General features: G+C 39.1%; 1 protein-coding gene across 1 annotated transcript in view; it reads right to left on the bottom strand.

The window, feature by feature from the left end:
- ESRRG (estrogen related receptor gamma) overlaps window positions 1-22,553 on the bottom strand; it is a 227,591-nt gene that overhangs the window by 146,835 nt on the left and 58,203 nt on the right. Inside the window, 1 exon segment of the mRNA XM_039249901.1 lies at window positions 6,047-6,163. Within this exon segment, the coding sequence (XP_039105832.1) occupies window positions 6,047-6,163 (117 nt within the window).

Here is a 22,553-nt window from a genome sequence, read left to right as displayed (position 1 = left end):
CCAGATAGTGGAAAAATAACAATTAAAAGCTAACGTGTGGTATTTTGCCAGACAGATGGGAGAAGGTCAGTTAACATTTATGGAGGTATACTAAAACGTATTTCTGTCCCCTGAATTTTTCCACGATGCTCTCTTACCAAAATTCCCTTGGTAAAATTTAATGTACCTGTGAGGTTAGTAGAATTCTTATATTTCTTCATGCACATTTTAAAATGTGTGTTATTTGTCCATGTTCTCTGATAGAGGAATGAGCTCTCCTTTTCCATCTCAACCACTTCACTTATGTTGTTGGTGATGAAAACTTCTGCTGTGTTGAAGTCCCTTTTTTTTTTTTTTTCCTTTTTAGGCTGTTGTCTTTCTTTGCTTGAGCAAAGGGTAAATATTTAAAACTAAATTTCCTTATGAAATTTCAGAACAAATTTTCACCTCATGTGTTTCTATAAAAAGCCAGAAAGGACCCCTAAGATAATTGATGTTGCTTAAAAATAACAAAATTCATATGAATTAGTAGTAGTCCAGCAGGTCAGTATAATATCTTATATCCAGATTCTAGCTCATAGTGTCACCCACCAACCACGTACCCTGCATCTAAATCAGCTCTCTTGGTTTAACAAAAAACCTCACAAGATAAGTTCTATCTTCAGTCCCATGCTCACAAATAAACGGGCTGAAGCAGTTCTTAGACATTAGTTAACTTGTTAAGGTCTAGAAGGTGGTAGAGCCAGGGCTTGAATCTAGATCCACCTGACCCTGAAGCTTGACCCTTACTGTTTCCAGCAACAAGAGCTACTACTGATCTCATCCTCATTCTCTACCATGTGGTATGCGAGGATTTAACCTGTAGTTTCCTACTGGATATTCACACCATTTTATTCGCAAATACTGCTATTACTACCATCATTTTACAGATGATGAAGCGGAAGATTAGAAAGGTTTAAGTATCCCATTTTTTTTTTATTAAGTCAAAGTGAAATACATTTTTTGGCATGAAATAGCTAAACTGGTCCTCCACGCTCCTGTGACTCATCTATACTTCGGCACGCACGCTGGCCTGGCTGGGGGATACAATGCAGTGTATAGTTGTGGGTGCCTTGCTCTCTTGTGCGAGTCAAAGAAAAAAACTTGAGTTGCCAAGGTGAAACCCATCATTCCAATAAATAGCAGAAGGCCTTTAATTCTTCGATCAGTGAATGTTGTACCTAAATAAAATAATTATTGCTTTCATAAAATGCCTCTGTTGGCCACTGACAGAGACTAAACTGAACCACTATGTCCTGCAATAGCCTTTAAATAACCAAGGAAAGAGGTCAAAATAAAAATAAATCTTGACCAGATTTATGGGTACGCCTAGACTAGCTCTTGTGTTTTCTTCCTTCAAATAAGCAATACCTGAAAAAAATGAAAAGGGAATGTTGGGACCCGATATCTTGAAATAGATAGGTTTTCTCTGACATACAGTACACTGTAATGCTGACAAAATAATGCTGGCCCATCATTCGGGAGGCTTGCCAGCCAAGCAGAGGCCAGGAAAAGGAAAGGAGAGTTTTCAGGAGGTGGATTGATACAACCATTTGGATTTGAACAAACTCTCGTTTTGTAACTGGACTTCTTGAAGTTTTGGTGTTTTTTTTTCTTTTTTTTTTATGTTCTGGCATTTTGTTATTTGCTCCACACAACAAATAATTTGTTTCAAATGATAACAGTGTTTTGACTCAAAACTTCTAACATTAAAATCAAACGTGGTTCATTCAGACATAATTCTGGTGCTGGCTAATGAGAAGGCATAGCTTCTAAGAATTTAATTGTGCACAATGTGATGCAATTGGGGTTGTTTACCCACTAAGCCATCACTTCTCATCGGCACCCTACATCATTAGCAGAAATATCAGTCAATAAAACTGGGGATTATTGTGTTTATGAGAGTGAAAGTTTCATTTTTCTCTAAACCACCTTTTTAATGAAAACTTCTTTATTTCCCCCAGGCAGCACTTTATCTAAGATGTATTTGGCTAGTTGAATAAAAATACCTGGTAAAGAAAGAAGGTTCCCATCAAAGCTGTTGAAATCTGATTTCATTTCAGATTCTAGAACTAATGTTGTTTTTTGTTTAAATAGATTTTTGTCGGTCAATTTCCAGACCTGCTGTGGCATCAGCCTGTATGGACTGCTGTGGTCAACACGGGGGCTGTAGCAGCAAATTTTATTATGGACTGGTAATTGAATTGAACAGGTTTACATTTGAATAGATTTACTACATCATGATCTCTGACATACTGCATGGGGCTGAAATCCCTCTCCATCCATAAAGATACATTTAAGACAGTATCATTCTATCCAGGCTGAGGAGGCCAGTCTTGAGCAAAGGAGACAGCCAAACATAATTGTGCATTTATATGCAGGGTGTAATGCAATATTTCACTGCATTTTTAAGTACAAAGGAAAAGGAATATTCCATATTTACTCACAGCCATCCTTTAGGTGGGAGGGGCTTAGAGAACTGGTATTTTCCCATCAAAGTGGGCATGAGGATGTAAAGGAAAATAAATTATTATTTGAGTGTATCAGCCACAGCAGCAATTCCCTTGAAAACAGACCCTCTAAAGGCTTGATAAGGGCAACTGAAGAGGTGTGAAGTACAGATAAGCACTGACCCATTTCTTTTCACCAACAAGGTTTAATTAAGCACAGTTCACACCTCCTCGTCACTCTAACCACCCTTCAAGACTGCTCGTGCTTAAAACCCACAATGGGGGAAATTCTTTAAAGGAAAATTTATGATTATTGTTTTACTTCCTCCATAAACCTGGAAGTGCAAAGAGTAGTAGAGTAGTAAATCAGAGTAATAAAGTGAAACTAGCCAAAAAATTCTACCAACTTGGGGGCGCCTGGGTGGCTTAGTCGGTTAAGCATCTGACTTCGGCTCAGGTCATGATCTCACGGTTCACCAGTTCGATCCCCGAGTTGGGCTCTGTGCTGACAGCTCAGAGCCTGGAGCCTGCTTCAGATTCTGTATCTCCCTCTCTCTCTGACCCTCCTCGGATCTCTCTCTCTCTCTCTCTCACTCTCAGAAATAAATAAAACATTAAAAAAAAAAAATTTACCAACCTGGAAATGGAGACGGATCTCCATGTACTTTCGTTTCTGAAAATAAAAGCCATATCTAGGACACAGCAATTCAAGGTGCTAATTGATATATTAGTTTTATAACACTTTCAAGAAATGGATTTGCTCTTTCAAAATGATTCCTCAACTCCCAACTCTTGATTTACCCCTTTTGAATGAGCATAAGTTTTGTGAGAGTCTCTCTACAGCTCAACTAAGTGGCAATATAAAGACCAAAAAAATCGACCATCAATTACTTATTTTATTGTGAAGTAGGTTTTGTTTGTCAGTCTTTTACAGAATTTAAGGCCATTGCTAAGATAAAGCTTTCAACCTCCAGAGAAGTAAGCTATTACCATCATCCTAACTAAAAGGGCAAGGGCGATTCTTTGTCCTATGGGATGGGTCATTACGGGTGGGCTTTTATTCATGTTTTTCTTGGTCAAAACTGTCCCATTGGCATTTCCACATAAGTTTTCTCTAGAAAAAGCAATCATATCTGACTTGCTCACTACTGCACCACTGGAGTATAGAATGGCACCCGGTACACTGTAGAAACTTAATAAATATTTGGAAAGGGCATTATAAATGTAAAATATATCAACTGTGAAAAATCATAATAGTGCCAAAGGCTATATCATGAAAAGGTAAGTACCCCCTCCTCACTGGATTCATAGCGTCACACTCTCCGCAATCTTAATTTGTCCTTTCTTCTACTTCTCCATATGCGCCCTACCAAAAAGCACATTTCCCTTCTACCATTCTTTCTCCTTTCTCTCTCTCTCCAGATACTGTCATATGAATCATTAAGATAAAATTTTTATAATTTTTATTTAATATAAATATATATCCTTATACAAAAATACACTCATATATACAGTGAATCCTACTACTAGGGAATTTGTGCTTTCTCTTGTTTTACTTGACAATATATTTCCTGTCACCTTTTCATAAGGCTTTAATTATACAGTTATATACTCTTTGTTTATCGCTTTCCCGATCTCCCTGCCCCCCACCCCCCCCACAGAGAAAGAAGAGAGTCAAGATGAGAAGAACTGGAGAGTCTTCTTTGTTCCTAGTCAAATGAGGGGTTAGTTCTTAGTGATCTAGTAAAGGCTTGAGAAATAAGACCTGAATTCCACATACCCAAATATAACTGACCAACTCATCTTCCCAGGACATTGTTCACAGTAAAAATCTTGTATTAAGAACAAACCAGGAGGCACACCTGGTTAAGTGTCCAACTTTGGCTCAAGTCATGATCCTGCAGTTTAGGGTTTCAAGCCCCACGTCAGTCTCTATGCTAACAGCTCAGGCCCTGGAGCCTGCTTGGGATTCTGTGTCTCCCATCCTCTCTGCCCCTCTTCCCTCTCTCTCTCTTCTTCTCTCTCTCAAAAATAATTATTAAAGGGGCACCTGGATGGCTCAGTCGGTTGAACATCCAACTTTGGTTCAGGTCATGATCTCATGGTCTGTGGGTTCAGGCCCTGTGTTGGGCTCTGTGCTGACAGCTCAGAGCCTGGAGCCTGCTTCAGATTCTGGGTCTCCCTCTCTCTGGCCCTCCCCCACGCATCTTCTGCCTCACTCACTCTCTCAAAAATAAATAAACATTAAACATTGAAAACAATAATAATAGTTTAAAACATTAAAAAATTTTAAAAAAGAACAAACCAGGAAGGATTATGAGATCTACGAATGCCATACCGAACTGAAGCTCTCATTTGTTCTTGGGGAATAAACACTTGGATCTATTTGGATTTAGAAGTTAAAACAAAAAAGGATCTCCAGTAACAACAAAATGTACAAAGTAATAGGGCCAACTCCATGAACAAAGTATACGTTATGATTCAACAGAAATAATACATTTAAATGTAATTTACCTAACTTTCTTTCAAACTTGGATTACCTCATTTTCATTTTGTTACTTTATAAAATTATTATATTTTTAAACTCTGACAAATTTTCTGAAGGGAAAGAAATAGTAAAACGTAAATGCAATAAAAAATGCACATCTATAAAAACACACACATGGACAGAGATGTATTGAAAAACAAAAACATACCCAGGCCTCCCAAAGAAAAGAATAATTTCTTTCGAAGCTCCGAGCTAAAATGTTAGTTTCACAGGCCATACTGAGATATACAAAAATTTCAGGACCTCGGATTCGGGTGGAAGAAGTGAATGAATTCTAGAATCTGACTCTGTGTTCAGTTCTGGGCTCAACCACTTGCTAGCTGTGTGAGCTCAGGCCATACTGAATACTTGCTCAACGTCATTATTCTGTGTTTATTATTCTGTGCTTATCCCTAAGTGAAAGCACAATTTTAGTATTATTATTACAAGTTCTTAATAATAGAACGTAAGTCCAGAAAAGAAGACTGGAAAAAAGAGTGTTTTACATCTAAAATTAATTTTTTAAAAAAGTGGTAACAATATGAAATGATGGCCATGTTAATTATGTTAATTAGCTTGACTGTGGCAATTATTTTAAGGTACACATGCACACCAAAACATCAAATCACACACTTTAAATATATACGATTTTTATTTGCCAATTATATCTCAATTAACGGTGGAAGGAAAAAAATCTCTGCAAATTTAGAAATGAGAAGAAACACAAAAAGACAATGACTAGCCTCTTCGTGTCCTTCGTCCTTCACCTTCTGCAAACTGTAAAGATAGAAAGAACCAGAACTACCAAGCATACCTGGTGGGTTTAGCCGCACATCTGATGTTTCCCACCTTGTCCCTTCCTGTCGATGTCAAGCAGTCAGCCAGGACTTATCAGAAAACTCAGGCGTAAAGAAGTATTCTGTCATCAGATTCAGGGTGCTTACTGTGACCCCCCTCTTTTCCTGATTTCTCTAGCATTTCTGTACTCCCCTGCACAGGCCCGTCCCCCACTCCCAACCTGAAGCACAGGGCCCCCGGCCACGCGCCTTACCTTCTTTCAGCATGCCCACTTTTAAACACTTCATGAAGCGGCACGCCTGGCATGACTTACGTCTGCGCTTTGTGATTTCACATTCATTCGTGGCAGGGCAGCTATATTCTATATTACCTGAAACACAGAGTTTGAAGAAAAGCAGTTAGATCTGCAACACCCAAAAAACGTGAGCATCCCAAAGGCAATGTCTACTCTCTTCATCCTGCCCCTCCCCTCAGAAAAGTCACAGGAGATTCCTGAGTGTGTCACAAATGCCACCAAGCTGTCTGCTCGGTAGCAACCACTTGAGATGCGCTGAGTAACTGGAAGATACATGGTAAAGGGACTCAGATGCTTAAGGTTAACATTAGCCTTTAAAACACCATGTTTAGTCTACCCATGCAAAAGAAGTCTTCCAGAATCTTAGGATCCAAATGAATTTTCAAACTAGATTATTTCCATAAAAGCACAAACATCAAAATCGTATTCTCATACCATCCACTCCAGATTTCTTTTGGTTCCTAATGCTCCAATGCATCAGGCTTATTGTCTTTCTGACACTAAACAGCATAAAACTCACTGCGAAAAATGATCAGCACTCGAACCTGGGGCCTTACAATACGCTCCTAGAGGGTAGGGACTGAAATGACATGGCTCTTCCCAGGGCCTTAGAACACAGTTCTCTGCTTCATAAATGCTTGTTGAGGAGGAGGAAGAGGCTAATGATGATGATGATGATGATGATGATGATAACGGTCATCATCATCATCATCATGTTTGTTACATTATATGCATAATGAATTCCAAACACACAAGCTCCACGGAAGTGTTATAAATAAAAACTAACCTGCTACAAAACTGTATTTTTAATATCAGAGTTGACATTGTTTGTGGTCGTACTTACACGCTGGAAGTGATAAATACGTAGCCAGAAGAAGATCCAAACTTTAACCTGAATTTTTTTCAATTAATACCAATGACAGCGTGTGGGATGTGCTGTAGGGCTGCCTACAGCTTTGTAAAGAATCTGCCTTTAAAGTAAAGCCTCTCTCCTGTATCAGCTCTGTCACATAGTGCTTGAAGGTCTTTCCTACTTCCTAACCCTTTCCCCTTGTGATTAAGTGCATTAGTATCTTAATGAAAATGCATTCTGTTTATTGCCCTCTTGGGAAGGGGGAGGTCATCACACCAAATGCATAAATTGTCATCAGAGATGGTCCGAGCATAATTGCAATTTTGCTGCTCTGTGTTTGCAATACTCAGGGTCCGTCCAAGTCCCCTGAAACATGCGCAGATTCTAGTAATTAGCATAGAGTCTGCCTGGGACCACAGCATTGATGAAATATTTCAGAGTTAATCACACTTTGTAAACACTGATTTATATTGACTACCTTTCTCCAGACTGATGTCTCCTCATTAAATATCACATTAGTGGATTGCAGGACTGTACAAAGACTCAACTACTCAGCAACTGCTAATTCAACAGGAAGTAACACCTAACCACTTATAACTACTCAAAATTGGTTAAGCATGCAAGACTAAAAATTTTTTAAAAGCCGTGCATTATAACTTGAGGTAAGCCTATCAAAACTGTTTGACTAAATTAGCATTCTAACTCAGGGCACTTATAATAATAAAAGCAACTACTTTTTAACATGAGATTAAATAATAAGGGTAATAGTAGTTGCATCAACAGAGGCACACGCCATCATCTTCTCAAGAGCTATTGCTAATATCCAGAAAACTGAGGATAAGTCAAAGGAACTAGCTGGGTCATGGCTGAGAATAAAAGGATTTAGGGTCTGAACTTTAGATGAACCATTTTTCACTGCTGTGCTTCTTTAACCATCACTGGAAATTTATTTTGCATCTGGGGATTATTGCTAGTTATGTCCTAGTATTATGTCTAATACTAGAATATTAGTATTCTACTACCAGATTCTTCCACTCTACATACCTCTTCCTATACATATTTTAAAAAGAAACCCAGTTTTTGCTTTCTTAGAAAGAACTGAACAGTAACTATTAGGAATGAAAAATGGTTTCCAAACCGCATTTCTTGCCCCTTTTTGCCTAAAGATTCAGTATGAAGTTGTAACTTTGCTCACTTTCCAGTATCAAAGCAAGATCCACACTTTTAACCCAACACTGGAAGCTCCCAGCAGGATGACCCACCAGCCCCTTCCCCCACCCCCACAAAAAAAATCATCTTTCCTTTCAAACTAGTCCCTCCTCATCTGAGAATGCTATCTTCATCCTCCAAAGGAATGCATTTCAGACAGGAACCTAAATCAGGCACATGTGAGCTCACACTTGGACTCTGGGACTTATCTTCTAACTGGGCATTTTGCCTCTACGCTGTCCCCCTGGAATCCATGCTGCGTATCTCTTCCTAGGACTTCTTGGGGTATGTCAGTACCCTAATTTAAAAAAAAAATCACTAGATTTCTACAGCCTCTTGAATTAAATATAAAATATTAGACTGGCAAACAAAATCCCCACTCCAATAAAATTCCCATCTATGTCTCCAGCAATATTACAATTATTACCTTATGTGAACTTTCTGATGCAGCCATTTCAATTTACTCATTTTTTCCCTGTGTCCTTCAGACTTCCCTCTGAGAATGATTTATCTTTGCCCCCCTTTTCTTCTTAAAATTACTTCCAAGGCTCAATGTTCAACTCAAATTCCATTCAAATCTTTCATGAAAACCTCTCAGACCATCACAGCAGAAAATGACTTCTTCGTCATCATATCTTTTCACGTACTCTCATCACATACAGACATGCCATAATTTGTCATATCTTTTTTGAATGCATATTACCCATTAGATGGTAAGATCCTGGAGGCAAGGACCATTTCTTATGCAGTAGAAAAGTCTTCCACCAGAAATTAGTAAATAAGTAAAATAATATGCTTAGAAAGCTTATATTTTCTTGGTATCTCAGGGTCACTGCTATGAACACCAATTACAGTGCTGTAATGTAGTAATGTCCACAAGGTCAAGTAAGCTAGATGTCTCGTCAGGAGGCAGTATCAAGAACACTAGGAGAACCATTCCACAAATCAAAAAATAGTATTAGGAAACCTAGTTAATTTTTTAAAACCGTGAAAAGTAGCTTTGAGAAAAATGGAAATGCAAGGCAAAACAGGAAAAGATCATTGAGGGGAAAACCCAAAATATACAAAGGCTGCTAGGGAACAAAGTGTGAAAAGAAAAGAAAAAAAAAAAACTATAAGAGGCTTTAAAGGAAATAAAAGAGCATCTTGATATGAATAGAATAAGAATACAAGGAAAATAAAACATATATCGATAGATGACACTAAAAGGGTTAATTTTTATCTTGTTATAGTACTTATTGGAGCCACATTGGAGAAAATATTTAGGAGTGATTCAACAAGAGTAGCTAAAACTATGAATGGTGCTTCTAAGAATGATTGTGTGAAGATTTTTAAGTTTCTTCAAAAAGCAGAAGGAAAATACAAAATTACCACATGAGAATTTGAGAACATATATAAAGAAGTACTCTAGTTTCCTTTCTAACCACCACATTGCATAATTCCTCAATGACAAAAGGAAATATAAAGGCAGAGAAAACTTTAATAGTGCCTTAGGATGAACTTTGAGGGAGAAGATAAGTCTTATTCATTCTTGGGTCCTTAGTGCTTATCAATGAGTCTGCAATTTTGTATCATGTGATGGGCTGGATCAGAAAGAGGTAGCTTCTCCTCATGAGAAGTCCACGGTCTTACAGAAGAGATAAGACTTGTAAGCAAATAACATTACAATTTAGTGTGGGGAGCAATGGTTCTGGATTCGGTACAAGCACGCACGTGCAAATACATGCACTCCCAAAAATGCAAAGATTACGCCTAAGAAAGTCAATGATTCCTCAACCTGGGAGTAAATGACTGAACTACGCTGTGAAAAATGAATAAATAACTACATTGTAGTAGAAAAATCTTCCCCAAATCTATAGGCAACAACACATTTTTGTAAAAACTTTCACTGTGGATGGATAGAAAATATAGGGGTCCTGAAGGTTTCCCAAATGCTGTATTTTCAGTTTAAGTGTACAGAAATTGTTTACGTTGAATCAGGTATCCTTCAGCCAAATCTCAATAAATTAGTCTTGACATATACGAGTGATAACCTTGATTTCACTAAGTAACACCAGTTTATATCTTGAAAAACAAATCAACATTATTCTAAAGAACTTATGTGCTGGAGGGAAACCTGTCTAATTTCAAAGCCCACCCATTGAGTTACTTAGTTCATTATTGTTGGCTATGATCACCCGGCCAACAATCTTTGATCCGCGTTAGCGTCTATACAGATTCTGTCCTTGAAATACCTTTACTGGTGCTTTTTTGATGTTTTAAAAAAAAAAGGCATTTTACCCTAAAAATGTGCTGCCCCAAGCGCCTAGGTAATAATGTTACTTCTATTTTGGTAATGGCTCAAAGACATTACTCCCAATAGTCTACATGACCTCTATGGGGCACTTGTTTTCCTTGGATTCACGAAAAGTGGAAACTAGATAAAAATATTTCCGATAGCAACCTGGGCACCTGGAATGTTAACACTAGACAAGCCTTCAGGAGGATGCAGAAGTTATTGTTCACAAGCCAGGATTCTCATTTCAGACACAGAGTTTTCTTGGATTATAGCTTGCTGTTTTCTGGGACACATTTGTTAGATGGCACCGGGGACTGAATTGGGCACCGACTGAGGACACGACTGGAATTTTCCCAGTTTTGTCAATAGCTGGGGAAGTGAGCTTCGTTGCAGAGGGAACCAAATCAACATGTGAGCTTTGGGTTTTTGAACTCGGCTGACAAGAATGATAGAGCAATTTATAATATCTTCTGGCAGCTTTTCAGAGAGTCCTGGGCTCTGATTACTTATTTCAGAGTCTTTTGTACAATTAGTTTGTAGGCAATATAATTTTCTCACTTACTGCTTAATAGAATCTTGCAGCTAGCTGGCGGATAGAATAACAGGGTGTATGTAAAGCTCCAGCCTGGAGTGCCAGTGGATAATTTGTATATTCCTTTCAGTCGCTTAATGGACTTTTACAGTTTGGCAGCGAAAGGGCTGAATGATGTAAATTAGCATGGCATCTCAAAATAAAAATATATGTCAAATCCTTACTCCCAACCCACATCACTCAAGCACAGTAACGATGCATTTGGCTTCATGTAGTTCCTAAGAGTCGTCCTCTTTTTCATACATACAGACATCATAATTGTAAAGCCAATTTGGAAGCATCTGTATATTTCTCCCAATTGTTTTAATTTTATTAACAGAACCAAATGGCTTGAGATGACCCGCAGGGCGCTCCAAGTGCGGTTTATCCAATTGTTTTCCAACATTAAGTGATTTTAAAATAATGCGATTTGCCTTAGTACACAATCACAGAGCATTAAAAACATGCAGCCAACAATCGGTAGTATTTTTGTTTTAAATACCTAAAAACATTTAAAAAAGAAAGAAAACCTTCTACTGTATAATAGTAAAAGTTTTTCCATACAGCGATACAGCTTCCCTTTCTCTTTTTTTCTTCTCTTTCTTGTTTTCAGTGCTGCTTTCTCCCTAACTACTTTCTGCCCATTCCACTTGAAATTGAAATATTATCTACAACTGGGATTATATAATATGGAATAATAATTTATTATATATCTGTAGCAGAAAGTCGTAGTTCCATCAATGTACATACTTTTTAAATCTTTTCAAAGAATCCCAAATTAGAGTTAAAAGTAAGTTACCTGGAAACACTATACCTGTTCCCAAGGGATTGTTCTGAATACTTTTGAAGCTCCCTTTAGAAATGCCACCAAAGTCACTTTATAAACTATGGGGGGGAGGGGGCGGGGAAGGCAGTCAAATTACATTTCATCCATATTCACCCAAAACATCTGGCCACCTTCTTTATCACAAAACATGATGGCAAATGATATCGGTCCCTTATTAAATTTTAAAATTCACCTTCAAATCTCAAGGACCTCCAGATCACTGATGGTGTTTTAAGAATCTGCCTTGGGGCGCCTGGGTGGCTTAGTCGGTTAAGCGTCCGACTTTCGCTTGGGTCATGATCTCGCGGTTCGTGGGTTCGAGCCCCGCGTCGGGCTCTGTGCTGACAGCCAGCTCAGAGCCTGGAGCCTGTTTCAGTCTGTGATTCCCTCTCTCTCTGACCCTCCCCTGCTCACGCTCTCTCTCTCTCTCTCCTAAAAATAAATAAAACATTTAAAAAAAAAAAAAAAAGAATCTGCCTTAAGCTCTAAAGAGGATGCCCAATGGTATTACAAGGAAAGACAGTGTCAGGTTCCCAAAGGGTCGGCAGAGCACCTGGGAGATGGAGGCTGTGGCATACTGAGGAAAGAGGAAAGGACGTCACATCCGGTTAACAGTCACGTCCGGCTCTTATCAAAGGAATTTCGTATACAGGGCTATGCCAAAGTCTCACATTCTTTGCCCCTCTATCCTTTTAAAAAACCATGAGGTGGAAGACAAGCAGGTATAGCAAAGGCCTTTTGATATTTGGCTCTCTCAGATTCTACAGGATTAAATTCCAATAATCACAAACATGGTATACAAGAGCCATATTCGGGCATAGACTGCTGCATGTTCACATGCAGCTCAGGCCTAGCTCCCACTTGAGAATAGATGATGGTTTGTCTTTAAGGAAAAAAAGGTCAGAAAGAAGCCCATAAAAGCAGGCAGGCTCATAAACTCTGAGCAATGTCGACTGACTGGAGACCAAGACCACACACTCCGGTTTCATCTTCCGGAGAACCATGCTGGGTGGGCCACTGAACCTATCCTCCATCTCCCTGTGTGATGTAGCAAACCACAAGATTGTACTGACCTGTTGAATTAAATAAGAAATAGATTGGCAGGAAAACATTGTTGTCAAATGGGGGGAAATTATTTACCCTTGCTTTTCTTTCCAAGTTAAACAAAATATAGCCTACCTCCGTTTCTCCCAAATCCGTCAACACGGACATTCCTTTATTGCTTAAATTCCGCAATTATTGACTAAACACGGGGCTCTATGCATACTCATCTCAAAGAAAAAGGGGAAAAACTACTGTATGCCCATTTCATGTCAGTCCTTAGTATACTACCCTGCATAGGGTTTAGAAAGACATCTGAAAATAAATGAGTGAAAGCAGAGGAGAAGAGGAAGAAAAGAAATGGCAGATGAAAGTCCAAATTAGCTCTGCCATCTACTAGCTGTGTGAACTTTAACTAGTTACTTTACCTTTACTCCTCTCAGATTACTAAAATATAGAAGATAAATAATCACATGCACTTCATAACACTGTAAGAATTACACGTAATAGAGGTATTAAAACCACAGATCATGTTGCTCACCCTTCTGAGAACAAAAGGGAGAGACATTGGAGGATTTCATCAATTACTAAGTACTTTCACTCTTAAGACCTAAATCTTGAACTTGGAAATATTATAAAACAACCTTCCTCAGATTTATGCAAAAGTGTAAATATGAATATACCATTCACCCAGAGAAGTTTGAAGAAAACCTTGTCTTGCCAACAGCTCTAGTGTACATGGCTATATTTTACAATAATAGGAGAAGAGGAAGAAGAAAAAGAACTCAAGTCATTTTTTTAAGGCACGAACGTGTCTAAGAAGTGAAATTCTGAGATACCAACCACATCTTGTGAGCACTTCCTGTCAGTGTGCGGGGCTCATGAACTGCACATCACTGGGTGTAATCTGATTATAATCAAGGGTAAAGGATTTACAAAGCTCTTCCAAATCCCACCCCAGCCTTATCCCTTCCCACAGTCCAGGTCAATTTCTATCCCTATCCCAAGCCCACCCTTGTCTGACATGTACGCTGAATTAGTCCAAATTCCTAGAAAGAGCGTTAACTTTTCTGCTGGTCGTCTTCATGTGCTCTTTAATCATGTCTTCGATGAAGCTTTCCCAGAGCCCACAAGACTGAGTCCTTATGGGTATAACTAGTTCATCTTACATTTGTCTTCATGTGGATCATTCTCTTAGAACCCAACATACTTTGGGGCACCGGAGTGGTTCAGCTGCCTAAGCACCTGCCTCTTGATTTCAGCTCAAGTCATGATCTCACGTTTCATGAGTTTGAGGCCCGCATCAGGCTCTGCACTGGTGGTATGGAGTCTGCTTAGATTCTTCTCTCTTTCTGCCCCTCCCCTGCTCATTCTCTCTCTCTCAAAAAATAAACTAAAAAAATAAAAATAAAAATAAAAAAAGAACTCAACATACTTTATCATTTATGCCTACTGGATCAGGCACCTCCTGTTCCAACTGTAGATTCCTTAAGGACAGGGACTTATTATACCCCTTGGAATCCCTTGTGTCCAAAAAAGAATGTGTAGTCAACTCAATGACCCACAGGAAGCCACTCATTACCTGTTGACTTGATTTTTAGTGATTCCCTCATTTTAATATTTAGCCCCAAATTATTCTTTAAAAAAAAAAAAAAAACTAAGTACAGTCAAAGAGACAGAATAAAACTAATAGGAATCTGCTAATAATATATCATTTGGCACTAAGCAACACAAAGTTAACGGATATTAAACTTTCAGAAGAACCCAATGTCTAGTTGACTCAGTCTCCTTGTTTTAGAGACCACAGACAGGTAAGTATGTACTGATTAATTTCTTTTTTTTTTTTAATATTTTTATTTATTTCTAGGAGAGAGAGAGAGACAGCGTGAGCAGGGGAGGGTCAGAGAGAGAGGGAGTCACAGACTGAAACAGGCTCCAGGCTCTGAGCTGGCAGTCAGCACAGAGCCCGACGCGGGGCTCAAACCCACGAACCGCGAGATCATGACCTAAGCGAAAGTCAGACGCTTAACCGACTAAGCCACCCAGGCGCCCCTGTACTGATTAATTTCTGATCGCTGGACTTTATTGACAAGGATATGGACTAATTAATTGCAAAAAAAAAATAGACTAAAACTCAAATATCCTGACATCTAGTCCAATGCTCTTTAAATTCACCCATTAAAATCTGCATATCAATACCTATAATAAACACTAAGAGTGTCAGGCACTATTTTATGTGTTTTATAGATATGAACCTCATTTGGCAGATGAGAGAATGAAGGCACTGAAAGAAAGCCCGTGCTCTTAACTATGATGCAATGCTGCCTGACTCCGATCTTTGAAAAGTAATTAATTGGGTATTGTTCGAATAGAAATAAAAAGTGAAATTCCTATCTTCTAAGAAGGTGCTGTGTGTAGTTGTTGTTGCTATTGTTTGCTGGTTGGAAATGAAATTTTGATGCCGTGGAGTCATAAGATAAGGGTGGATCTTGGCATTGTCCTTTGCTATTGTCAGACTTATGGTACAAGGGCAGCTGTGGGAGAGGATAGGGTTGCTTTTGGGGAATGGAATCTCTCAACACCTCAAAAAGAAATCCCTCAACTTGCCTCTGAACCACTATGGTTTGTGGCCAGTTTAATTCCACAGAAACCAAACAGACCGTGTCACCAAAGCAACAGGTGTCAGGTTGTAAACGATGCATTTTAAAGATCCCAAAATAATGCTCTTGTTCACGGTAGGAGAGAAAAGTAATCCATACTCAGGAGGGTGTGTTCTGAGATGCATTTAAAAAAAAGGAATAACAACTGTGTAATAAAAACACGCTCACTGATGAAGATGATGGAGAATACAAATCTCCCTCATCCAAGGTAACCAGAAATTGAATGGTTTTTTTTGGCTTTGATGTGATGACATCTTCTTGGAAAAGGCCACTGTTCTTCCATACTGTAGAATGCATGCCGTATGTGATGTGTATGGCCGCTGCATCTCAGTTTTTAAGCTCCTATAGAGTAGGGATGGTGTCACAGAAGTATTTATAAAAGAGCTCAGAGATGACCACTGCCATAAGAAAGATGATAGATCTGAGGCAACCATAACCCCCGAATCTGCTGTGTCCAGTATTCAACAGCAACTCATACATGTGCTTTCTTTACCTACATATTTTAAACTTTGATGAATTTGCTTATCTTTTTTTAAAACATATGACAAAAAAGCAGTTTAGCAAAAGACTTTAAGTGAAAGAAATACTAATAAAATCTAATGCATCCACTAGTTTTTAATAGAAAGGCACACTTTACAGTGGCAGTTATCAGATGGCACAAGAAGTCTAAATGACAAGCATGGAGGCATTAGAGTCATAGCCTATGTGACAAAGCAACTGACTCTTTTTTTTACTATTTAAAAAAAAAATAAGTAATCCCTCTACCCAGTGTGGAGCTCGAACTCACACTCCCAAAGACTGACCAGCAGGTGCCCCCAAAGCAAATGACTCTTTTTTTTTTTTTAAAATATTTTTTAACGTTTATTTATTTCTGAGAGAGAGACAGTGTGAGCAGGGGAGGGTCAAAGAGAGAAGGAGATACAGAATGTGAAGTAGGCTCCAGGCTCCGAGCTGTCAGCACAGAGTCCGGCGCGGGGCTCGAACCCACAAACCGTGAGATCATGACCTGAGCTAAAGTCAGACGCTTAAGTGACTGAGCCACCCAGGCGCCCCGCAACTGACTCTTAAATAGGAATTTGAGTTCATACCAATCCTGAGATTTTCCTTGTACCTTCAACAAGTAAACGTAGGCACATCTTTTCCTAGTACTGTCCCTAACTGCTTCTGTTCTTGAGTGCCATCAATGTGCCAAGAACTTGGTCAGAAAAGAGATATTGGTATTAGAGACTTACTTCTTTCAAGATCAAGCTGATGTATTCAATGATTATCTGTGTCCTCCAAAGTTGGTACAGACTTGGGAAAATCCTGCTGGACCCAGTGATGGTAACTGATGGGTCCTTAAACTGTAGGAGGCAGTATAACCATGATCCCAAGGTAAGATAGGAGTCAAACTGGGTTCGAGTGCTGGTTCTACGATTTTCTCTACGAGTCAAGGAAAGCTTTTAAATTTCAAGTTACCTTCTTCAGAAGTGAAAGATAGATCATACCAATGGACACCTTCATGGTGTTGCTATGGAAATCAGTGAGATCGTCTACTCAAGTGCCTGAACCAGAATGAGCACCAATTCTCAACAGTAATGACAACATTGTAATTATACTCAGGGGAGGGATTCAGGACACAGAAGGGCTAAGGGGGCTCTACAAGTGGCCAGGGGCTGGTTCTCAGTGAAGAAGAAGGGAACGCTTGGGAGAGAACTTCTTCTGGCCTGGTGCAAGAAAGCCAAAGGCATAGACCTGGTATCCAAATCACAAGCATGTTATGAGAAACACAAGCAAACAAATATTCAAAAGACAGTATACGTGTTGCCTGGTGGCTCCATCAGTTAAGCACCTGACTCTTAATTTCAGCTTAGATCATGATCTCATAGTTGGTGAGAGATGGAGCCCCACATTGGGGTGAAAGCTTGGGACCTGCTTGGGATTCTCTCTCTCCTCTTTCTCTGCCCCTCCCCCTGCTTGTACTCATGCTGTCTCTCTCTCTCTCAAAATAAACAAATAAGCTCCAAAACACACACACACACACACAGTAATCACTAATTACCCCAAGGGTCAGGGAACAGACATAGGGCTGCTAAGTGGATTCGAAGTAAAGCAAGGAAAGCCCAAGGGAGAACCATGCAAGTTTCCCAATGTGTCATGTTTGTTACCTAAAGATTTTCCTCTCTGAAATAAACCCTGTGTACTAAAACTGTCCACTATGATAGGAATTGCAGAAAAGTGCCAGGAATTTCTTCTGGAAGGAGTACAGGGGAAAAGTTAGCAGTGAAGCAGGGGGGCTTCCCGTGTGGTGATGGTCCAGGGGAGACAGGGCAGGGAAGGCTGAAGATACCTGTTCAGCTCTCGCTCCTTTATATAACAGTAGGGGTCAACAAGTGTTTTTTCTTAAAGGCCCAGACAGTAAATATTTCAGCCTTGAAGGTCATTCTGTCTCTACTCTGACACCCCAGCAAGCTGGTAGAAGCACAAAAACAGCCACTAACAACACAAGAATGGATGTGGCTGTGTTCCAATAAAACTTCCTTTAGCAAGATTTGTTTGGCCTCAGACCTTGGTTTACTGATCTCTAGTCTAAAAAAATCACACACACACACACACACACACACACACAATGTCTATTACCCATGATTTCCTTTCTTACTTATAGCTCTGTAAAGTAGCTTCCTACAAGTTAGGTGCAGACATTACAAAAGAAGTCTTAATAATCGGATAATATCTCAGAAGAACAAATGACAGAAGAAGTTGGAGGGCTTTTGCCTTATAAATCTATAAAATTTGAAATTGTTCTCCATATAAAACATAGTCTGAATACTCTGGGGGACAGTGAAATCGTTCCGGAAGCAAGGGAGGTGCCTTGGGAGTAGTGAAGATGCTTTGGAGGCAAAAGGGAAAAAAAAAAAAAAGGTGCAATCAAGGACAAAATCTTGGGCTAGATTCATTCCTTTGAAGATTCTTGTATTTGTCTCTGATCTTCTTCAAATGAAAACTATGTGAATAGTTTGCAGTGAAAAATGGATATCAGAATGTAGACTTGGCTATGCTTTCAGATTCACTCCAAAGGTACATTCAGATTTCAAGCTCTAAATCCTCTTCTTTTTTTTGTATTATTACTCAGCTATGCCTTTATGAAAAAGTATATTAGAATACAGTGGTCTCTTTAAGCTTATTCAAACCAAAATAAAACAAGATGTAATCCCAAAGAATATAATTTTTTCTTTAAAAATACAGACTCATTCATAGAATCACATTTTCTCCCTACTTCTGACCAGTATTCATCACAATAAAAAAAGAGTTGTCCTCTGTTGTAGTCAGAAAGTTTATACAAGCAATCATTTTGACATCAAAACAAGAAAAGAAATAAGCCTCTTTCCTTCTGAAATAAAGAATTAGAGAGCCTGGGAAGTGTTATCAGTGGTGGGTGTGGAGGTATATTTTTAGGATCAACCTAAAACTAACAACTAAGACTCCCGAGTAGCAGGGGCACCTGGGTGGATCAGTCGTTTGGGCGTCTGAATTCAGCTCAGGTCATGATCTTGTGGTTCGTGAGTTCAAGCCCTGAGTCTGGCTCTGTGCTGACAGCTCATAGCCTGGAGCCTGCTTCGGATTCTGTCTCTCTCTCTCTCTGCCCCTCCCCCAAATGCGTGCATGCATTCTCTCTCTTTCTCAAAAATAAACATTAAAAACATAATTTTAAAAAAATCCAGAGTAGCAAAATGAATATCAACAGATAACGATTAGGGAACTGAGACAGAAAACTGATATGATAAAAGAATTGGATCCTCAAACTTCATATATAGGGAGTTTCTAAAAGTGAATTATAAAAAACCAGATCTTTTTAGGACATATTTCTGACTGTCTCCTTTTTAAAAAACCTTTACTATTACAAGGCTTTAATATTATCTAATCATAACTTCGGAAATGGTCTTAATTACCCATTTTTATTTTATTTTATCAACATAATAGAATCTTTTGCCCATGGACTAAAATCTCTTAAGAAGAATTCAGTCTAAAATTATTTGATGTTTTAAAAGCATAAAAAAAGGGCACCTGGGTGGCTCAGTCAGTTAAGCATCTGACTTCAGCTCAGGTCATAATCTCACAGTCCGTGGGTTTGAGCCCTGCATCAGGCTCTGTGCTGACAGCTCAGAGTCTGGACCCTGAATCAGATTCTCTATCTCCATCTCTCTCTGTTCCTCCCCCATTCATGCTCTGTCTCTCAAAAATAAATAAAAGTTTTAAAAAAATTTTTAAATAAAAGCTTAAAAAATATTCAAGGTGGGGTAACGAGTGGTAAGGAGCACAGGCTCCTGGCTCACGATGAAATCCAGTTGTTTTTGGGCCATTACTTCTCTGTGCCTCAAGTTCCACATACATAAACATGAGTGTATAATAATATAACAGTAGTATCTGCCTCCTGGGGATAAGGTAAGAATTACTACAACAGTTAGTGTAAATCACAGAGAACAATGTGTGGCACATTGTAAAAACTGATATGATGACAGACTAACGAATTCTTCATCTATTATTAGTGGTAAAGACATTGTGTGCAATTCAAGAGGCACAAAAGAACGGTTTACACTGTCCACATATGTAATTATTTATGTACAGCCTAAGGAGGTAAAAGATTAGAACTTCAAATTCAGGGAGTATCTGAAACCCCTCAAAAATGTTTAAACATTCCCTCACACTCATTAGGATGGCCACGATTGGAAAGCGAAAGGGAAAAGAAAGGGAAGGAAGGAAGGAAGGAAGGAAGGAAGGAAGGAAGGAAGGAAGGAAGGAAAATGCCAGGAAGGATGCAGAGAAACTGAAACCGTGTTTACTGTCAGTGGGAAAGTAAAATGGTGGAGCCATTATGGAAAACCAATCAGTACAAAGGTTCATCAAAATATTAAAAGTAGAATTACCATATGATCCAGAAATCCCACTTCTGGGCATCTCTCCAAGACACTGGAAACAGGGTCTCAAAGAGATATTTCTCCACCCAGGGTTCATTGTAGCACTTTTCACAACAGCCAAGAGTCAGAAAGAACCTATTGTTGGGGCGCCTGGGTGGCTTAGTCGGTTAAGCGTCCGACTTTCGCTTAGGTCATGATCTCGTGGTTCGTGGGTTCGAGCCCCGCGTCGGGCTCTGTGCTGACTGCCAGCTCAGAGCCTGGAGCCTGTTTCAGTCTGTGACTCCCTCTCTCTCTGACCCTCCCCTCCCCTGCTCATGCTGTCTCTCTCTCTCTCTCCTAGAAATAAATAAAAAAAAAAAATTAAAAAAAAAAAAAAAGAAAGAACCTATTGTCTTTTGATGGGTGAATGGATAAAGCAAGAGTGGTATAGACCTATGATGGAATATTATACAGCCTTAAAAAAGAAGGAAATCCTTGGGGATGAGCACTGAGTGTTATGTGGAAACTAATTTGACAATAAACTATTTGTAAAAAAAAAAAAAAAAGAAATAAAATAAAAAAGCAAAAAAGAATTTTAAACAACAACAAAAAAAAGAAGGAAATCCTGTCATATATGACGACACGGATAAGCGGAGGACATTTTGCTCACTGAGATAAGGCAATCACAAAAAGACAAATACCCATGATTAGAATATGGGAGGTCAAAGTAATCAAATTCACAGAAACCACAAAAGTGGTTTCCAGGGATTGGGGGGAGGGGAGGTGATGGGCAAGAAGAATGGGCAATTGTTTAACCAGTGTAGGGTTTCAGTTTGGCAGCATAAAAACATTTAAAGATCTGTTGCACAATAATGTGCAGTTAACCAATACACTGTACACCTAAAAATGGTTAAGATGGCAATTTTTATGTTCTGTGATTTTTATGTTACATGCATTTTTTGTTATGTGATTTTTCCCACAGTAAAAATAAATAAATAAATGCTTAAATATCATTTAAATATAAACACTTTTAAAATTGTGTAAGTGAGCTGCCACGACTAGGCCTTCACATTATTGAATCAACAACTTCAAAAGAAGTGAACTAGGGGCGCCCGGGTGGCTTAGTCGGTTAAACGTCCGACTTTCACTCAGGTCATGATCTCGCGGTTCGTGGGTTCGGGCCCCGCGTCGGGCTCTGTGCTGACTGCCAGCTCAGAGCCTGGAGCCTGTTTCAGTCTGTTACTCCCTCTCTCTCTGACCCTCCCCTGCTCATGCTGTCTCTCTCTCTCTCCTAGAAATAAATAAAACATTAAAAAAAAAAAAAGAAGTGAACTAAAGCAGTGGGTATGCTTTACCGCATCTGAGATATTATCTAAGTTTTTCAAGTACTATCTCAGAAAAATGAACCACTGCCCTGGGCTTGTTAACAATAAAGAAAGAAGTTCTGACCCATGCCATGAAACCCTACCCCACTCGCTATTCCTTACATCCCACTCATAGCTTCAAAGACATGAATTTAACAAGTTACTGATGTTTCCCTTCCTCAGGACCCAGCAAATCATTCTGTGACATATACTCCTACAACTAATTACCAAAATGAACCACATTCACATCAATAGGAACCTGAGACCATAGAACTATCTTCGCTCATTCTTTGTTTACCTTCCTACCTCTAAGGTGAACATTGTAATATACTAGAGTTAGCTGGAACTAACTTTGAGTTTATGGGCAGAAAGGTCGTATCATGTAATTACTTTAACATATGCATTAAAGCATGAATTTTGAAAATATCAAACACAGGTATCATTCCTACTATAGCTACTGAGGCTATTCTAACAACTTAACTTATCAGCTGTTTCTCTGAATAAAACAGCCTTATTGTCAGGGCTTTGGTTCTGGGTCAAGGGAGAACAAGAATGGAACAATGAAAGCTATTAGCATAGAAAGCAAAGTGCTGATAGCTTTGCTGGGCAGTTCATCTAGTAATCAAAACACAGCCTCCAGCCCTTCACCAAAATAGTCACCAGATGATTCTAGAGTGGCAGATCTTTCAGAAGAAAGATCTTTGAAAGTAATCAAAAAACAGCCTCCAGCCCTTCATCAAAATAGTCACCAGATAATTCTAGAGTGGCAGATCTTTCAGAAGAAAGACC

The sequence above is a fragment of the Hyaena hyaena genome, unplaced genomic scaffold, assembly GCF_003009895.1.
Source record: "Hyaena hyaena isolate Hyena2069 unplaced genomic scaffold, ASM300989v1 scaffold_349, whole genome shotgun sequence".
In the NCBI taxonomy this organism is placed as follows: domain Eukaryota; kingdom Metazoa; phylum Chordata; class Mammalia; order Carnivora; family Hyaenidae; genus Hyaena; species Hyaena hyaena.
This window is presented reverse-complemented; position numbering and strand designations above follow the sequence as displayed.